Raw genomic sequence first — 16,156 nt, forward strand, 5'->3', positions numbered from 1 at the left:
AGGAGCCGGGCTGGGGTCACCTGGGGGAAAACCGTCATCTCTTGGGGGAAAACTTCAACATCTGTCCACCCCCAAAGATCCTTCTCTGGGAGACCTCACCTGCCTGGCAATCAAACACCCTGCTGCTCTTTCCAGTGGGTCGTTCTCCCAAGGTCTGTGATGGCCTCTAACAGAGCACCCAAACAGCCCCGTTCTGAGCACACCTGGCCGGAGCACCCAGGAGAGATCTCCATCCAGGCTGGATGGAGAACATATATGAAGGCGAGGCATTCACCATCACACGCAGGCTTCCAGAGCTGCTGCTGCTAACCTCCTGCCACCACCTCTTGCCTGCACACGGAGTAACCCCTGGGATGGGGCTCATGGGACGGGGGGAGGAGAGCATGCCCCCCAGTTCATCCTTGGAGAAAGAAAGGAGCAGAGGAGAACCAGGAACCAGAGTCAGAAAGCACAAGCTGAGCACCCAGGGCAGGCTGTGCAGTGCCACACGTGGGCTGCCGGGCTCTATTTTAAATGCTGTGTGGCAAATATATGCAGGATGAAATCCAAGCTGGGGGAAGGGGAGGGTGCTGGGCGGCGGAGGTGTTCAAAATTAGGAGCTGAGCTCAGGCGAGGATGGCTTCTGGGAGCATATGGGGGAAGAGCCAGAGCCGGGGCCTGTGTGAGCTGTGCAGCTGCAATGCCGGCCCCAGCCGCGCGCTCCCGGGATGAACAGCCCTGGGGGGGGTGCAAGGGGGGCACGCTCCCCTCTGCCCTCCCGGCAAGGTGGGGAGAACAGGAGAGCCACGACGGCCGGGGAAGGATGGCAAGGATGCCCAGGGCAGCTGCAAGCCAGGCTGAGGAGCTGGCTTCTTCAGCGGCACAAAGGAGACCTCTGGTCCCCCTGGGCACAGCTCCTGGCACGCGGGTCACCCCAAAGACACCCCAGTCCCCAGCGTGTTTACGGGGCAGCCTTCCTAGCGAAGAGGAACTGCATCACCTGCGTTTCACAGGCAGGGAAGGCAAGGGATGCGGGGAGACCTAGCCAAGACCCTGGACGAGCAAGGAACCGAGCCCTGCTACCCTCCTCGCCTGCGGGCAAACCTCTGCACCTGCAAAGCTGGCTCGATTCTTCTCTCCCCTCCTGGATCAACCCCGAAAAAGCTGCTACCATCTCACTGCGCTTCGCAAGACGCTCACGAACAGTGCCCCAGCACCCGGGCGCAGTGCGAGGCTCTGATGGGAGCTGGCAGATCTGGGATGGTACCTGCCCTACATTTATGGAGCAGTCAGGTTGACAGAATGAGCGAGTTTTTATATAGATTTTGGTGGCAGTGGTTTTCTTCACCGGCAGCGGGGCAGGGGGGGAAGGGAGATGGAAAATATTTTCATTTAAGCTCTTTTCTGCATTCTTGCTGCCAGAGTCGCGCATTATTCATGCGCCCCTCGTAAGCAGGCTGGTGGCTCTGGGTTTTGCTCAGAAGGGGCTGTGCAGAATTAAGCAGCCGGTTAAATTATTAATAGTCTGTCAGGGGGTGCCCTGGACGCCAGCTCCTGGTCCCCGCTGCCTTTTGGGGGGCTCCAGTGCCCCCCAGAGGCACCAAAACCAACTACAGCCGTTGACAAACCTGTCGGCTGCTCTGCCCTACTTAGAGCCCAGACACCCCGTTCTCCTGGCCTGGAAACCTCGGGGCTGAGAAGCCTCGCTGGACACGCTCCTGCACCCGGCCTCACCCACCACGCACCCAAACTGGGCAGGCACTGAGGTGGCTGTGAGTGGTTTACCCCGCCAGCGTGTTTGGGGCAGCAGGCGCAGGCAGGCAGAGGAAAGGGAGAAAAGCCTGCTGGGCAGGGCAGGAGCTGCAGGGGCACCTGTATTCAGCTGAAGGCACCTTCTCATTACAGCTAGACCGGCGGGAGAGCTGCTACGCAGGCCTTTGCGTTTGATGCCATGTCTGCAGGCTACAAAACAGCATCCGAGTGTCTGAAGTCTGTCAGGGGCCACTCTCCAGCTGTGCCAGGACAGACACTCAAAGGGTGGAGGATGCAAGGGCTGGGCTTTGCACCCGGCCAAGCGCACAAGACTGGTTCTCCCCACCCGCAGCAGAAACTGTCCCCATCAGACACATCCTGCCCCCGCACCAGCCCTCAACTTCCTTCCTAATCCCTCCAGTTTCCTTCCCGCAGCCTTGACATCTGTTTTCAGGCAGCTCAATACCACTCACAATGGCTGCTGCCCCCACAACAAAAGGCCCGAGTTGAAATTTCATGTGGCAGAACGCAACAAACGTGGACTGCGAGGGGGCACAGCTCCCTCCTGCTCGTGGCCTCATGGGTGTCTCGAGTCTCTCCCTCTCCTTTCCGTTTAGGATAAAGCTGGGCTGGAAACACACGGGTCAGCGCCGTGGCCACGCAGCCCGGCTGCAGAGACCTGCCAGCTCTAACAGGGCTTTTTTTGGCTCATTAATTTTGCGCTGGGAGAGGTGTCAGACTGACAGCCCTGGGGACAATCTTTCTTTCGCAGGACAGCTCCAGCACAGGCAGCAGAACGTGGCTTTTCAGGTGATTTCATTTTTGGCTTCTGGCTTATTTTTATCCTGCGGGATGTGTGTCAGACTGGTCGAGTTAAGTACAAGTCCTTCTCCTCTTTCCCATCGGATCAAGTTACTCAGCAGGCACTTTGCCCGGGCGCCGCTGGCACCCTTCCCCTTCCACCCGATGGCTGCCACGCTCGGGCCCTCCTCGCTACCACTGCCTGGAGCCAAGGCTGCAGGCTCTGCCTCTGCCACAGTCCTACCACTTCTCATTCCACTGCTCCCAAGATTTTGGTCCTCAGACCATCCCTTCCGCACGCCGAGGGCCAACAGCCCCCAAAGTCCTGGCTCCGAAGCCTCTCTGCCCCTTGGGGGCATCGGCCATCCCAGTCCTTCCAGGGCCTGGGGCTCTCCCATGAAAGCCTGTTTCTCTCCAGCAGCTTGCTCTCATTGCTGATGTGTCTAAACCTTGCCCAGAGCACAGGGATTGCTGTCCCTAGTTGTCCTCCTCACTAACTGTCAGCAGGACAGCGGGGGCGGACCGCAGCAGAGCCCCACATACAACCAGGAAAGCGGCGGTGAGCGGGTGGGGAGCGGCGCGGCCATTGCGTCGGGCTCTGACCACGAGAGACACCGGGGAAGGAAGGAGGAGATGGTGGCCCGCCACGGCCTGCTTGCGGCATCCCGGCCCGAGGCGAGGCAAAGCCTCAGGCAGCGAGGAGACACAGGAGCTGGAAACTCTCTTGGGGCCTCACACGCTGTTGAGAGTGAGACAGCTTTGCCTCGGCTCGGGGGCAAGGTGATGCCCAGGGAAGGATGAGCGAACCCTGCACAGGTAAGCAGTTCATAAAGGCCACGCCGGCCCGCTGGAGCTCACCTCCTGCTGCTCAGCGCACAGAGCCGCGCTAGAATAGTCACAAATACCCTGGAAGGACTTTGAAACAGGGACATTTTTGTAAAAACCAAGGCTGCTTAGCCCCGTTTGAAAGCGACTGAGTCCAGCAAAAGAACACAGCTGAAGAGAAAACTCTTTGCAGCATTTGACTGATCTTCAAAGTTGGTCCTGCTCTCAGCAAAGAGTCGGGCCAGAGACCTCTGGAGGTCTCCGAACCCATTTTTTGCCATGTGTATTTGATACCACATCTGGCCTCGCTGCCTGCCTTGCAGCCAGGCCTGCCTGCACCGACTTCCAGGTACTGCAGCTACCTGTGCAAGCTCCTAGCCGGCTGCTGGGACGTCTCACAGTACGCCAGGGGAGTCCGACGCTGAATTTCAGTGAGAAAAGGGTTACAGGATGGTGCCAGGGTTTTGCAGAGCTGCGACAGACAGGACCATCAGCCCAGCTGCGCTACGGCAAGTGCCAGAAAAGGGACACTGCTCACTGCAGCCAGCGCAAGGAGAAGCCGCGCGGACCAGCCCAGCTCTGTGGGGCTGCGTACAGGGACGTGCCACCTTCCCTGCTCAGAGCAGAGGGCGAGACACCAAACCACCCATAGCAGAACAAACCCCTGCCCTCCCATGGGGAATTACACGATGTCTCCAGCCACGGGAGCCCGCAAGGGAAATCCTCACGGCCTCCCGAAGGGCTGAGTGCCCACAGAGGAGGGCCACCCCCCAAAAAAGGGCTGTATGGTGGGACAGCAAACACCACCTCTGTGTTTTTGCCTCCCCACTGCTAGGAGCACAAAGAAAGTAAGAGACCCTTACGTGGGCAGTTCTGCTGGCCGGGGCTCTGCCGGGGCAGCGGCTGCTGGGGGCTCCGCTGACACAGGACCGGGGGCTGCATCCTGGGCTACGGCCGACTCCTGCATCCCCACAGCTCCCCCAGCATCCGGCGCTGGGATGTGCTCTACTGTTGTCTCTACCTCAACCTCCTGAGCTGCAGGGGACAGTTTCACCCTCTCCGCGGCTGCAGCAGCCTCCTCCTCCTCCTCCTTCTTCTTCCTTAGCTTCGCCTCCAGCTCTCGACGCCTCTTCTCATCATCCTGCCGGGCCATCCGCTCAAAGACTTTGAATGCCTGAAAGATAAAAAGCAAGTTGAGCGGGTAGTCAAGCTGCCAAGCTCTGCCTGAGAAGCTGGGGGAGAAGGAGAGAAGCATCATCGCATGGCTGGGGCACTTATTACTGTCCTTCCCTCTCTGGACACCACATATCCCCCACTCCCTACACCGACTTGCTTCAATCACCAACAAAACCTGCCACCGACTATTTCAAAACGCACACGACCACGTTAAACACATCTCAGGAGAAAGCCCAAATTCCTGGGAGCTGCTTTGAAATCGTTGAAATCCCTCTGCCGCTGGGAAAAGGGCTGGTTACTCCAGGGAAAAGCAATGAGCTGCGACTCTTGGCTGGGAAGAGGGCTCCGAGGGAGCCGTCGCCCCTCCAGCCTCCCCTCGCCCTGCGTTCCAGCGCTCACCGAGGGGCTGCTTGCAAGCCTGAAGCTCAGACCAAACCTCCAAGGCACAAACAGGATGAGCTGCCCCAGGAGAAGCCGGGGACAGCTTACCTAGTGCTGGCTGAGCCTAAATGGACTCAGAGCTCTCTCAGCCAGCACAGGAGAAGGAGCAGAGTGACCTCCTGTGTGGTTTTGAGCCAGAACTGACTGATTCAGGCCAAAAACATGTGTTTGCTCAGAGAAAAGCCATCCCTCCCCACACCCAGAGGTGCGGCAGGTGAGAACGTCGCTGCCCAAGCCAGCGGCAGCAGGAGAAGGCATAATCTCACCCTGCCGTCTCCTTCTAGCCATGCCTGTCTAGCGCAGGCTGGAAGTTAAAAGTTAAACTCACAACCGTGGGACACAGCCAAGGGAGGCACAGCCATCCAGGACCTGCACCTGCTCCTCAAGGGAGCTGAAGCTTCTCCTACCCAAGCGCCAGGCTATTTGTCACGGCAAACACGTGCTGGAAAGCAAGCAAACCTCAAATGCAGCCCTCCCTTGCTTCCTGGGAATATTTCAGAGCTAGCTCCAGTGCTTCCAGCAGGAGACCGACCCTAAGCCACGCACTGGTCCATGGCGCCACTCGATCGAGTTCCTCCGGACACAGGACGTGTAAGGCAAAGAGACACGGCGCCGGGAGGGCTCCTGCCAGCGCAGCCACAGCAGGACAGGAGCAGGTTTACCGTGGCGCGTGCTCATGCCCCTCACCCCAGACTTCTTCCCCACGCGGGGACCAGCCCATGGGATGAGGACACAGGAGAGGCGAGTGCCGGGCAGTGTCCCTGCTCCGTTTGCCTCTTTCTTTGCAATCGCTTTTACTCCGTGTGAAGCTGCGGTGCCCATCCCCAGCTCCTTCTCCCCAGCCAAAGCCCGAGCTCAAGCCATCCCTGTGCGGAGTGTGCAGAGCAATGGCTTGAAACCGTGTCCTTCCCCTGGGCTGCAGACAAGCCAAGACGGGGGACAAGTCCTTTCCAAACTGCCTCCCACGCCCTCCCTTCGCTCTGGGTCCCTGTGGCTGCAGCTGCGAGGTTGCTCTGGCCAACACCTTTCTAGGGAACGAATGCTGTGGCCGCAGCGCTGCGCCTCCCTCCTTGTACCCAGGCCCGAAACGGTCCCCAGGGGGCACAAGAGACAGGTCTCCCACCATCACTGCCCCGCTGCCGAGTGATTTGGGCTTCACGCTCTCCCCTCTGCAGCCTGAGACCTCCCTGGGCTCCCCGCTCGCCTGCACAGCCCAGTGCACTCCCACGGCAGGGGCTAATCCGGGGACATGGGGGGTGACAAGGACCCCCTCATGCCATGGACCACCCAAGAGAGAGGGTCAAAGGATCTCCCGGCCGCCTGCCTGCATCATCCCCTGGCCTGCCAGGGAAGGGAAACTTGCCCGGTCAGAGCAGATGAACACCCCAAATCCAGCCTTACCCCTAGTTTATGAGCTCGTTTCCTCCCTGCTAATAAAGATTAATGACAGACCAGAAAAGCCCTCGAGTCACAGGCCTCCAGCACTGCCCCAGCACCAAGCCCAGCTGGGTGATGAAAACAGCAGGTCAGGGCTTTTGCCAGCTCACGCACGATTGAGGCATGCCCAGTGCTGGCCGTGAGCTCCCGGTGAGCGGAGCCCAAACCAGCTCCCCACACGATTCCCAGGGCCCCAGCTCCCTGCTCCCACAGCTCTCGGTGGCAGCTCCCCCCGAGCCCAGCCTGCCCCTGTGCCACCGGCAGCCGTCCTCAGCCAGGGCCAAGCTCCAGAGGGGTCTCGCACCCCGGCTCCTTCCATGAGGGTCTTGCAGTCCCCACCTGCCCCCAGAGCTCCTCGTCCTTTTACAAGGGTGACGCTTCCCATCTGCGCCAATATCCACCCCCGGCCCGACCTGCCAGGACACCTCTCCCGCCTCCTCCTCTGCTTCCCCGGGCAGGGTCGGTTACCCGGGGGCTGCTGTGCTGCCCGGCCCCCCTTCGCGGTCTCCCCTACCCTGCCCGGATCCCCAGGGAACGCGGCCCGCTCGGCTCGGCGGGGACAAACGCGGCTGGTGAGGCCCAGCGACGGGGACAACACCGGCCGCCGGGGCCTCCGCCAGCACCCGGCAGCCAGCGCAGCCGGGCCTCGGCACCTCTACAGCCTGCCGAGGACCGCACCGGCCCCGGGAGACCCTCAAGGCCGGGAGGGTGCAGCAGGCCCGGGCGCCCCGCCGGTACCTGGAGGGCCATGGCCTGCGCCGCGCCGGGAGGGAAGCCCAGGCGGTCCCCGGGCCGCAGGAGGAGGCGGTAGAAGTCGGTCTTGCGGTAGAGGAAGCCGAAGAGGATGCGCAGAAACTCCTCCACGTTCCCGACGTGCTGCAGGATCCCCAGCAGCGCCTGGTCGTACATGTCGGTGAGCGCGGCCGCGGCCTCCATGGCGGCTCCGGGCCCGCTGTCACGGCAACCGCGCCCGGCCGCGCTTCCGGTCCGCCCCGCGCCGTCCCCCCGCACTTCCGGCCCCCGCGCTCCTCGGCCCGCCCGGAACCCGAGCCGCGCCGCGCCGTTCCGGCCGCCGCCGGCCCCCCCCCGCCCCGCTGCGATTCCCAGGGGACCCCCCCCGGCCCCCCAAAAGTGTCAGTGGCACCCCCTGCCCCGCCATGACACCCATGGGACCCATCGTCCCCCTCTAGTACCCAGGGGACCCCCAAAGTGGCAGAGGGACCCCCAGTCCCCCGATGGCAGCGGTGTCTCCATGCCCCACTGCGGTACCCAGGGGACTCCCGGGCCCCCCAGGAGCGGCCGTGGGACCCCCAGCTCCCCCTGATGGCACCAGTGCCCCCCCACTTCAATACGCAGGGGACCCCAGGCCCCAGCGGCACCAGCGGGCCCCCTGCTTGCTGCAGTACCGGCCCCAGCCAGGCACAGTGTCGGGGTTCAGCCCCAGCTCAGCCCCGCGCAGCCGCTCGCTGCCCCTGCCCCGCTGGGATGGGGAGAGAATCGGAGGAGTGAGAGTGAGAAACACTCCTGGGCTGAGATAAGAACCGTTTAATAGTTGAAATACAGTAAAATAGTAGTAGCAATAATAGCAATATAATGATAATAATAACAATATCCAAAGCAAGTGCTGCCCAATGCAATTGCTCACCACCCGCCGACCGATACCCAGACAGCTCCCGAGCAGCGATCGCCGCTCCCCGGCCAACCCCCCCAGTTTCTATACTGCCCATGACGTCACATGGTATGGAATAGCCCTTGGTCAGTCTGGATCAACTATTCTGGCTGTGCCCCCTCCCAGTTTCTTGTGCCCCTGGCAGAGCATGGGAAGCTGAAAAGTCCTTGACTGGCATAAGCAGTACTCAGCAACAGCTAAACCACCAGCGTGTTATCAACATTCTTCTCCTACTAAATCCAAAACACAGCACTGTGCCTGCTGCTAGGAAGAAGATTAACTCTATCCCAGCTGAAACCAGGACACGCAGCCCCGTTCAGTGCAGCCCTTTGAGCACGGCCGGGCCGGTCCCTCAGCCGCACAGCGGGCACCTGCTCATCGCACAGCTGGCCAGCTGCTCCAGCTGCTCCGGAAGGGTGCTGGGAGGGACAGCACTGGAAGACCTGCTAACGTCCAGAAACACCTCACCCGCCACCTTCCCTCACCCACCGGGTGGGTGGCGTTACCACAGAACGACACCGAATCGGTTAAACGGCACTTTCCCTTGGTGAGCCCGTGGTGACGGTGCCTGATGCAATCCCATGCAATATCGTTCTTTAAACGCCTTTCAAGGGCAGCCGGTATAATCGTGTGATCCCCAATGGCTTTCCGTCCCCGTGACGGTTTCCCATCCCAGCAATGACTTCCCGTCCCCACGCCCGTTTCCCGTCCCCACGCCCGTTTCCCGTCCCTACGCCCGTTTCCCGTCCCCACGCCCGTTTCCCATCCCACCGATCTCCCACCCCCCGCCGATCTCCCGGCCCGGCCCCCGCGGGGTTCCCGGCCCCCCCGGGCCCTTCCGGGGCCGCTCCTGGTCCCGGGGCGGCGGTGCCTGCTCCGCACCGCCAGGGGGCGCCACGCCCCTCCGCCACCGCCGCGCAGGGGGCGTGGCCTCTCCTCGGGGGGCGGGGTCGGCGGGGGCGCGGGAAGCGGGCGGCGGAAGCGGAAGTGGCGCAGTCGCTGTCATGGCGGGCGGGGGGCGCGGGGGGCGCGGCGCTGGGGCGGGCGGTGCTGCTTGGCCCTGGCGGGAGGCCGGGCGCCCGCCACAGCCGCTGTCGCTGCCCCCTCAGCCGGGCGGGGAGAGGAGGTTGAAGGAAAAGCTCGTGGGTCGAGATGAGGACAGGGAGATCACTCAGCAGTTACCGTCACGGGGAAAATCAGTTTAATTCATAAATTAAAAAATAAAACCAAATCCTAAAACACCTTCCCCCACCCCTCCCTTCTTCCCGGGCTCAACTTCACTCCCCATTTTCTCCACCTCTTCCCCCCGAGCGGCGCAGGGGGACGGGAATGGGGGCTGTGGTCAGTTCATGGCACGTTGTCGCTGCTGCTCCTTCCTCCACAGGGCAGGACTCCTCACACGCTTCCCCTGCTCCGGCGTGGGTCCCCGCGGGGTCCCAAGCCCTGCCAGCAAACCTGCTCCAGCCTGGGCTCCTCTCCCCACAGGGCCACAGGCCCTGCCAGGAACCTGCTCCAGCATGGGCTTCCCCTGGGGTCACGGCCTCCTTTGGGCACATCCCCTGCTCCGGCAGGGGCTTCCCACAGGGTCACGGCCTCCTCCGGGCACATCCTGTGCTCCGGCGTGGGCTTCCCCCGGGGTCACGGCCTCCTCCGGCACATCCCCTGCTCCGGTGGGGGCTCCTGCCCAGAGTCACGTTTCCCAGGAGGGTTTAGGTCGTCTCTGACAGGGCTCAGCGGAAAGAGCGCTTGGCAAGATTACTAGGGATATAATGGGATGGAGTGGGGAGGTGTCCTTCAGCTACTGGGAGCAGTGGGCATGCATTGTGTAGCCTTGGTTTCCATCCCCCAGCAGCAAGGAAACCTGCAAGGCTGTGTCAGGATTCATCCTTTGCTTTACCTTCTTTCTCTTGCCCCTCAGCCATGTCTTCTCCCGGGTCTCCCCCTTGTTTAGACTGGAACGCTGCCCTCAGACTGGATAACAGCTGGTTAAACTCTTCCCTAGGAAGAAAGTGAAAAGGCATGAAGCTGACAGCAGCGTCTCACAAAACGCTGCTGTGCACCTGCAGTCCAGCCAGAACACGCTAGCCCCTGTGAAGTGCGCTCATTGCCTTTCAGCGCTAATACAGACAGCGTGCCCAACAGAAGTCTCTTGCTCCCACGAGTGCAAGACCATCCCATTGCCCTCATCTGCTTCCCCTCACGTGTGCATGGGCCTCTTTGTACTGCCTTGTTGCCCTTTTGCCTCCTTGGCCCCTGTCAAGTAGCCTGGGGAACGCCCCTTTCGATGGTGGAGACGCTTGTCAGGAGGGCTCCCTGCAACTGTGGAAGAAGACACCTCTTCAGAAGAGCGATTTGTGACCGCCCAGGCAAGCAGAGGTGCAGACCTGCTCAGTCCCGGCTTAGGAGTCGGACAGTCTTTACCTTCTTTCTCCTTGGATCCTTCTGCGGGGGAAGAGTCTTTGGCTGTTCCTGCAGGAGGTGGCTTAATCTCAAACCTGGAAAGAAGCAGACACAAGTTGGAAGAAAGGGCTTCACCTTCCCTTGGCATCCCGTGACAGAGATGGCCGGCAGTCACTGCCAGGTCTCTCGTTTTCTAAACCAGCACATCCAGGCTGTTCACCACCTTGGAGGACTCCGTCAGGTAACTGCGTGACACAGCCAAGAGCCCCCCGGCTCCGGGCAGTCCCTCCCTGATGCACGCTCTAGATTTCTACAGAGCCAGCTCTGTCCCGCACCTCACCGGTGGATCTGCTCAGCAGGGCTCATCCCGGCGTGGAGCTCTGCAGAGCCCCACAGCCTCCCTTTGGGCCAGCACATCCCTCCTCTTCTGCTCTTGCTCCAAGGAGAAGTCATTCTAGAGACTTTTCATGTACTGGAGTTGTAGGGAAGATGGGGAAATGTCCCCAACAGGACTTGTACTGGTCAGGTCTTTGACCAACCTTGACGAGAGGCTTCTTGGGTACAAGTCAACACACAGGAAAATTGAGAAGCTGATTTTTGAAATTCTTTTTGCTATCACCCCATCTGGGTCTATAACTGTGTCTGGAGGGTAAAGCACAATCCCTCTTCCACATTAATCCAGGTGAGGACAGTCAGAGTCAGGAATAAGAAGGAACACGCATGGAGGTAGCTGGGAACTCTTCCTTTAAGGAAGGATTCTTCAATAACCTCAGGAGTAGGCAAGGTCTGGCAACACAGCCCTACCAAGCAGGAGCTGAGAAGCCAAACAAATGTACTCACGTGGGCAGCACGCGGATCCCCCCGGGACGCACGCGGAAAGCAGCAGGTTCGTTGCCTGATACCACGTTATTCTTTGTCCATGGGTTCTGCAGAAAGAACAGAGACGTGGCAAACGAGGCCAAGGAAAGGAGCTCCTCCTTCACAAAGGCAGCGAGCCTTTCCATCGCTCAGTGTAGCTGCCTCAAGAAAACTCCTGTGCATGTCTTCCACTACCAGCAGCCCTCCCTTAGCATGAACAAGAGCTGCGCGGTTGCACTCCCAGACTTGCCCTGGTCTTGCACCCTTTCCCCAAGCCGCTGGGAATGGGATGCCTGAGAGGACCTCAGACGACTGCCAGGGAGCCCTGGAAAAGATGTTAAACTTACAGACAGCAGACATTTTAAGAAAAATCCAGTGCCATCGATGGCGAGAAGAAAGTCTTCATAGTATCTCATTGTGAGGATCCTGTTTTGGCTCGTAAGGAAATCGATGCCGTTGAAAACAAGGTCATAATCCTCTCCGAGCCCTGCACCCCAGCTGAAGAGCACCACAATGTCATTCACGCATTCCTTCACTAGCTTCTCTGGAAGGGCCGTCTTCAGGGACAGCTGAGAATAGTCCAGGGGGACCATTTTGAGGTCATCTGGAAAATGGCAAAAGAGGAGCAAGGTCAGGTAGGCAGCAGCTCTGCAGGCTGAAGGAGCTGCCCTCCCCACCGGTAATCCTGTGCTACAGACACGTCTTGTGCAGTGTCCTGGCCTAAACGCAAAGCGCTCCGCAAACTGCGGTGTCAGCTAGAAAGCAAGGGTTTCTTCCAAGCAGAAGTAGGACAAAAGAAGCGTGGCTGTTGGGTAGGAGCCCTCTGCGGGGAGATGGGTCCAGCTCCCATGGCCACGTGGAGGGTTGCCAGCTCCTGCAGCTGTGCCGCCCTCGGGCCACCAAAGATGGAATAACATCCTTGAGGGTCAGCCTGGCCATCCCGCCCTGTGCCCTCGTGACTGCTCAGAGCATGTCGCGGCTTTCAGTGACACAGGTGTGACGCAGATCTTGCGTTTGGACAAGGCGAAGACGTTCTCCTGCTCAGAGCCCAACGCTGCCACAAGGGGAAGCCAAGGCTTCACGCTGCCGCCTTTCCAGGAATGTCTCTGTTGGCATGGCTGATCCCCTGAGCCTGTGCAACTCTCTCCGACAGATGAAACTTGGGCGCGATCACATCTGCGTTCACTTCACTGCTGTGCTTTCTCAGCACGTAAAAAACGCCAAGCACATCTACGGGCACACCCTGAAACCAGCAGAGAGCGGAGGAGCAGAAGAAGGAGTTTAGATGCACAAATGGACAGAGGACTCACCTCCTAAGATATGCGGAAGGTAAAAGCCAAACAAGTATCTCAGAGCTATGCCAGGTCCAAGGGGTACTGAGCAATTGAGCAAGCCCTGAGAAGGGTCCCAGGCTGTCAGCTGGACCTCTGCCCTCCAACAGCGAGGGCTGCAAGTGGCCAGAAAGGCTCGAAGCCTCTCTCCTACTACAGCCAAATTCCCTTCTTGGCATCTGTTGTCGAAGGAGCAGCTCTGTCACACCCTTGTGCCCTTCTGGGGCATTTCCTCTGCTTTCCCAGGAGGGGATGGACACCTGCACTTCATGGTGGGGGGCTGCCAGCCAGCTGCTCATGGAAACCATTTCTGGGCGCATAAATGGCAAGAAAGTCATCAGGAGTTGTCAGCACAGCTTCACCAAAGGGATGTCATGCTGGACCAACCTGATAACCTTCTATGCTGACATGGCTGGCTTAGTAGATGAGGGGAGGGCAGTGGCTGTTGCCTACCCAGGGTTTTGACGCTCTCTGCCACGAGGTCCTTGCAGAGAAACTGATGACGTATGGTGTGGATGAGCAGACAGTGAGGTGGATTGAAAACTGCGTAAATGGCCACGCCCAGAGTGTGGAGATAAGTGGCACAAAGTCTAGTGGGAGGCCAGGAGCCAATGGAGCACTCCAGGAGTCAATTCTGGACATGCAGAGTTGGATATGGGTCCAATCCTGTTTAACATCTTCATTAACATCTTCATTAATGATGATGGGACACAGGGCGTCATCAGCGTGTTTGCTGATGACGCCAAACTGGGAGGAGTGGCTGATAATGCCAGGGTCATGCTGCCATGCCAAGGGACCTCAGCAGGCTGGAGAAATGGGCTGGCAGGAACCTCATGAAGTTCATGGCTGGGAGCTGCAGCAGCAGGGGCAGGGGCAGGGTGAGCGCCCTGCCTGCCCTGCTCCAGCTGACCATGGAGAGGGGCAGAGAGATGCTCTGCTAGAGCAGGAAGGAGGCCTTCTGCTGGAATGAGCTTTCTCCCAGGAAGGACAGCAGAGTCCTGGCACAAACGGTGGCCGGGATGCTTGTGCCCACTGTTTCCCCAAGCTGCTGGGAATGGGATCCCAGGCTAAAGGGGTGTTTGGCTTGAGCCAAGACAGCTCTTCTCCAGTCCTCCTCTGTAGCCAAGACCACCGAATGCAAGCAAGGAGCTCTATGGAAAGCTGGCATTGCAGAAGGCTGTGCCTCACCCAAGTGCTCCGCTGATGATGACAGGCCAAGAGAAGCCAGGTCCCGAGTCCTCTGAGAGGTCCTCAGAAGACTGCCAAGGAGCCCCCACTCTAGGGCAGGGGGGCTGCCCGGGCTGCTGCAAGCTTCAGGTACCAGGAGGAACAGGAGGAAAACCCCCACCTTGTTCAGCGCAAACTGCTGGAGCATGTACTCGGACACACTGTTCCAAATTCTCACGACTTCTGAAAAGCAAGGGCAAGACAAGTCAGGCTCTGAGCCAGCGGGCTCGCCACCCCTCAGCACCATCCCAGCGGCAGAGCTGACGGACACAGCTGTAGTCAAACACATGGCAGAAGAAGGACGGGCACGGCCAGGGCTGCGGAGCCCAGCGCTTTGCTGACTGCTGACTCTCGGCCTCGGCATGAGCCCCGGAGTGGGCGGGACCTTGGCCAGGGGCAGCGGAAAGGGTCTGGGCATGGGCACCCCACTGTCTCGCATCCACAGGAGGAAGCTGTCCCCCAGCCCCAGGATGGGGAAAGACAAGAAGCGCCAGCAGGGAAAAAACAGAGGCTGCGGCTGGATGCTCAGCGGAGGAGCCAAGCCGAGCTTGTTGGAAGAAAAGCCTCCAATTTCTGACACACACATTGCAGGGGTCTCTAGAGACCCAAGGAAGGTGCACAACACCTCAGCCTTCCTCCGGCAGCAGTCGTCTTTCCCTCCCCTCCCCTTCCCCTCCCAATGCCTATCTCCAGGGCAGACCCTCTCCCTAGGGAAATGTCACCATGGACTTCTCCCACCAGGAGGGCGGTGCTGTGCTCCGCAGGGCTCTGGCATCCCCAGGGTCTCCCCGGCTGGGACCAGTTGGGGTCCCCGAGGCAGCCCACAATTTTGGAAGCTGGTATCCTATGCGGTAACATGGCTGGAGGAGGCCTTACCTTCCAGGCTGAGCACCCTCAGTGCTGGGAGCCTGGCGAAGGGAAACTTCATCATTTTGGCTGTGCTTCCCATTAGGAAACACTGCCTTCCGCACTCTCCTCCTGCTCCTCCTCCACTGCCCTTGGGGAGGTGTGGGAGGGCCAGGGGCAGGGGGGCAAGGGGAGGGCCAGGGGCAGGGGGGCAAGGGGAGGGCCAGGGGCAGGGGGGCAAGGGCAGCTGTCACTGTGGAGTCAGGTGTTCCTCTGCACCCTCAGGTGTCAGACTGGCACGGGCACGGGGCAGGCAGGCCCCGGACCCAGCCCTCCAGGCGACCACCTGTGGGGACCCCCCACCCATGGGGACCCCGCCGTGCTGGAGAGGGCAGTTCTGCCGCGTCTGCTCTCCAGTACTGCTGCGCTGGGCGCTTGTTCATTTGTTTGTTTGAATGCCGCAATCAAAAGCAAAATCCGAATCCTAATAGCTTCCTCCAATGACCACCAGCCTGGGGGAGAACCGCTTTTGCCTTTTGGGAGCACCCTCCCTGCAGCCTGTCTCTCAGTCTGCCCCCCGTCCCTCACCGCATGTTCCTCCTCACTCCTGTTCATGACTGCAGGTCCCCTCCAGTCCCCTCCCTAATCCTTCAGAGCCCCTCTGCTCCCCTGCCTGCGAGCCCCCGTCACCCACCAGCCCCTCTCTGTACCCTCAGACCTCTGCCGTTTTCCTCTGCGCCCGCTCAGATCCACCTCACTCCCCTCCAAGATTGCCCATGCCCGGTGCATCCCCCTCCCCATACGCACACCCCCTGCGCAGGCAGCCTGGTCTCCTCCTCTCCATTCAGCAGCTCACGGATCCCTCCTATTCTCCTCTGCGCTCACATCCCCCCAAACCGCTGCACGTTCATTCAAATCCCTCCTCCTTTCCACTCTGATAGATGCTGAAAGGGCAAATATGATCAGAATTGATCAGATGAATAGAATGGGTAGGGTAGGGTAGGGTAGGGTAGGGTAGAGTAGGGTAGGGTAGAGTAGGGTAGGATGGGATGGGATGGGGTAGGGTAGGATAGGGTAGGGTAGGATGGGATAGGATAGGATAGGGTAGGATGGGATAGGGTAGGGTAGGATAGGATAGGGTAGGATGGGATAGCGTAGGGTAGGATGGGATAGGGTAGGGTAGGGTAGGGTAGGGTAGGGTAGGGTAGGGTAGGATAGCGTAGGGTAGGATGGGATAGCGTAGGGTAGGATGGGATAGGGTAGGGTAGGATGGGATAGGGTAGGGTAGGGTAGGGTAGGGTAGGGTAGGATAGCGTAGGGTAGGATGGGATAGCGTAGGGTAGGATGGGATAGGGTAGGGTAGGATGGGATAGGGTAGGGTAGGGTAGGGTAGGGTAGGGTAGGATAGCGTAGG

At 60.0% G+C, this 16,156-nt stretch overlaps 1 protein-coding gene across 1 annotated transcript in view; it reads right to left on the bottom strand.

Annotated features, from left to right (window-relative positions):
- NUDCD3 (NudC domain containing 3) overlaps positions 1-7,353 on the bottom strand; it is a 37,011-nt gene extending 29,658 nt beyond the window's left edge. Inside the window, exons 1-2 of the mRNA XM_075724046.1 lie at positions 7,150-7,353; positions 4,221-4,531 (exon numbers count right to left, since the gene is read on the bottom strand). Of these exons, the coding sequence (XP_075580161.1) occupies positions 4,221-4,531; positions 7,150-7,347 (509 nt within the window). The 5' untranslated portion in view covers positions 7,348-7,353. The remainder of the gene's footprint in view (positions 1-4,220; positions 4,532-7,149) is intronic.
- Between the last annotated feature and the right edge of the window lie 8,803 nt (positions 7,354-16,156).

This window comes from Pelecanus crispus, chromosome 21 (assembly GCF_030463565.1).
Source record: "Pelecanus crispus isolate bPelCri1 chromosome 21, bPelCri1.pri, whole genome shotgun sequence".
Lineage (NCBI taxonomy): Eukaryota > Metazoa > Chordata > Aves > Pelecaniformes > Pelecanidae > Pelecanus > Pelecanus crispus.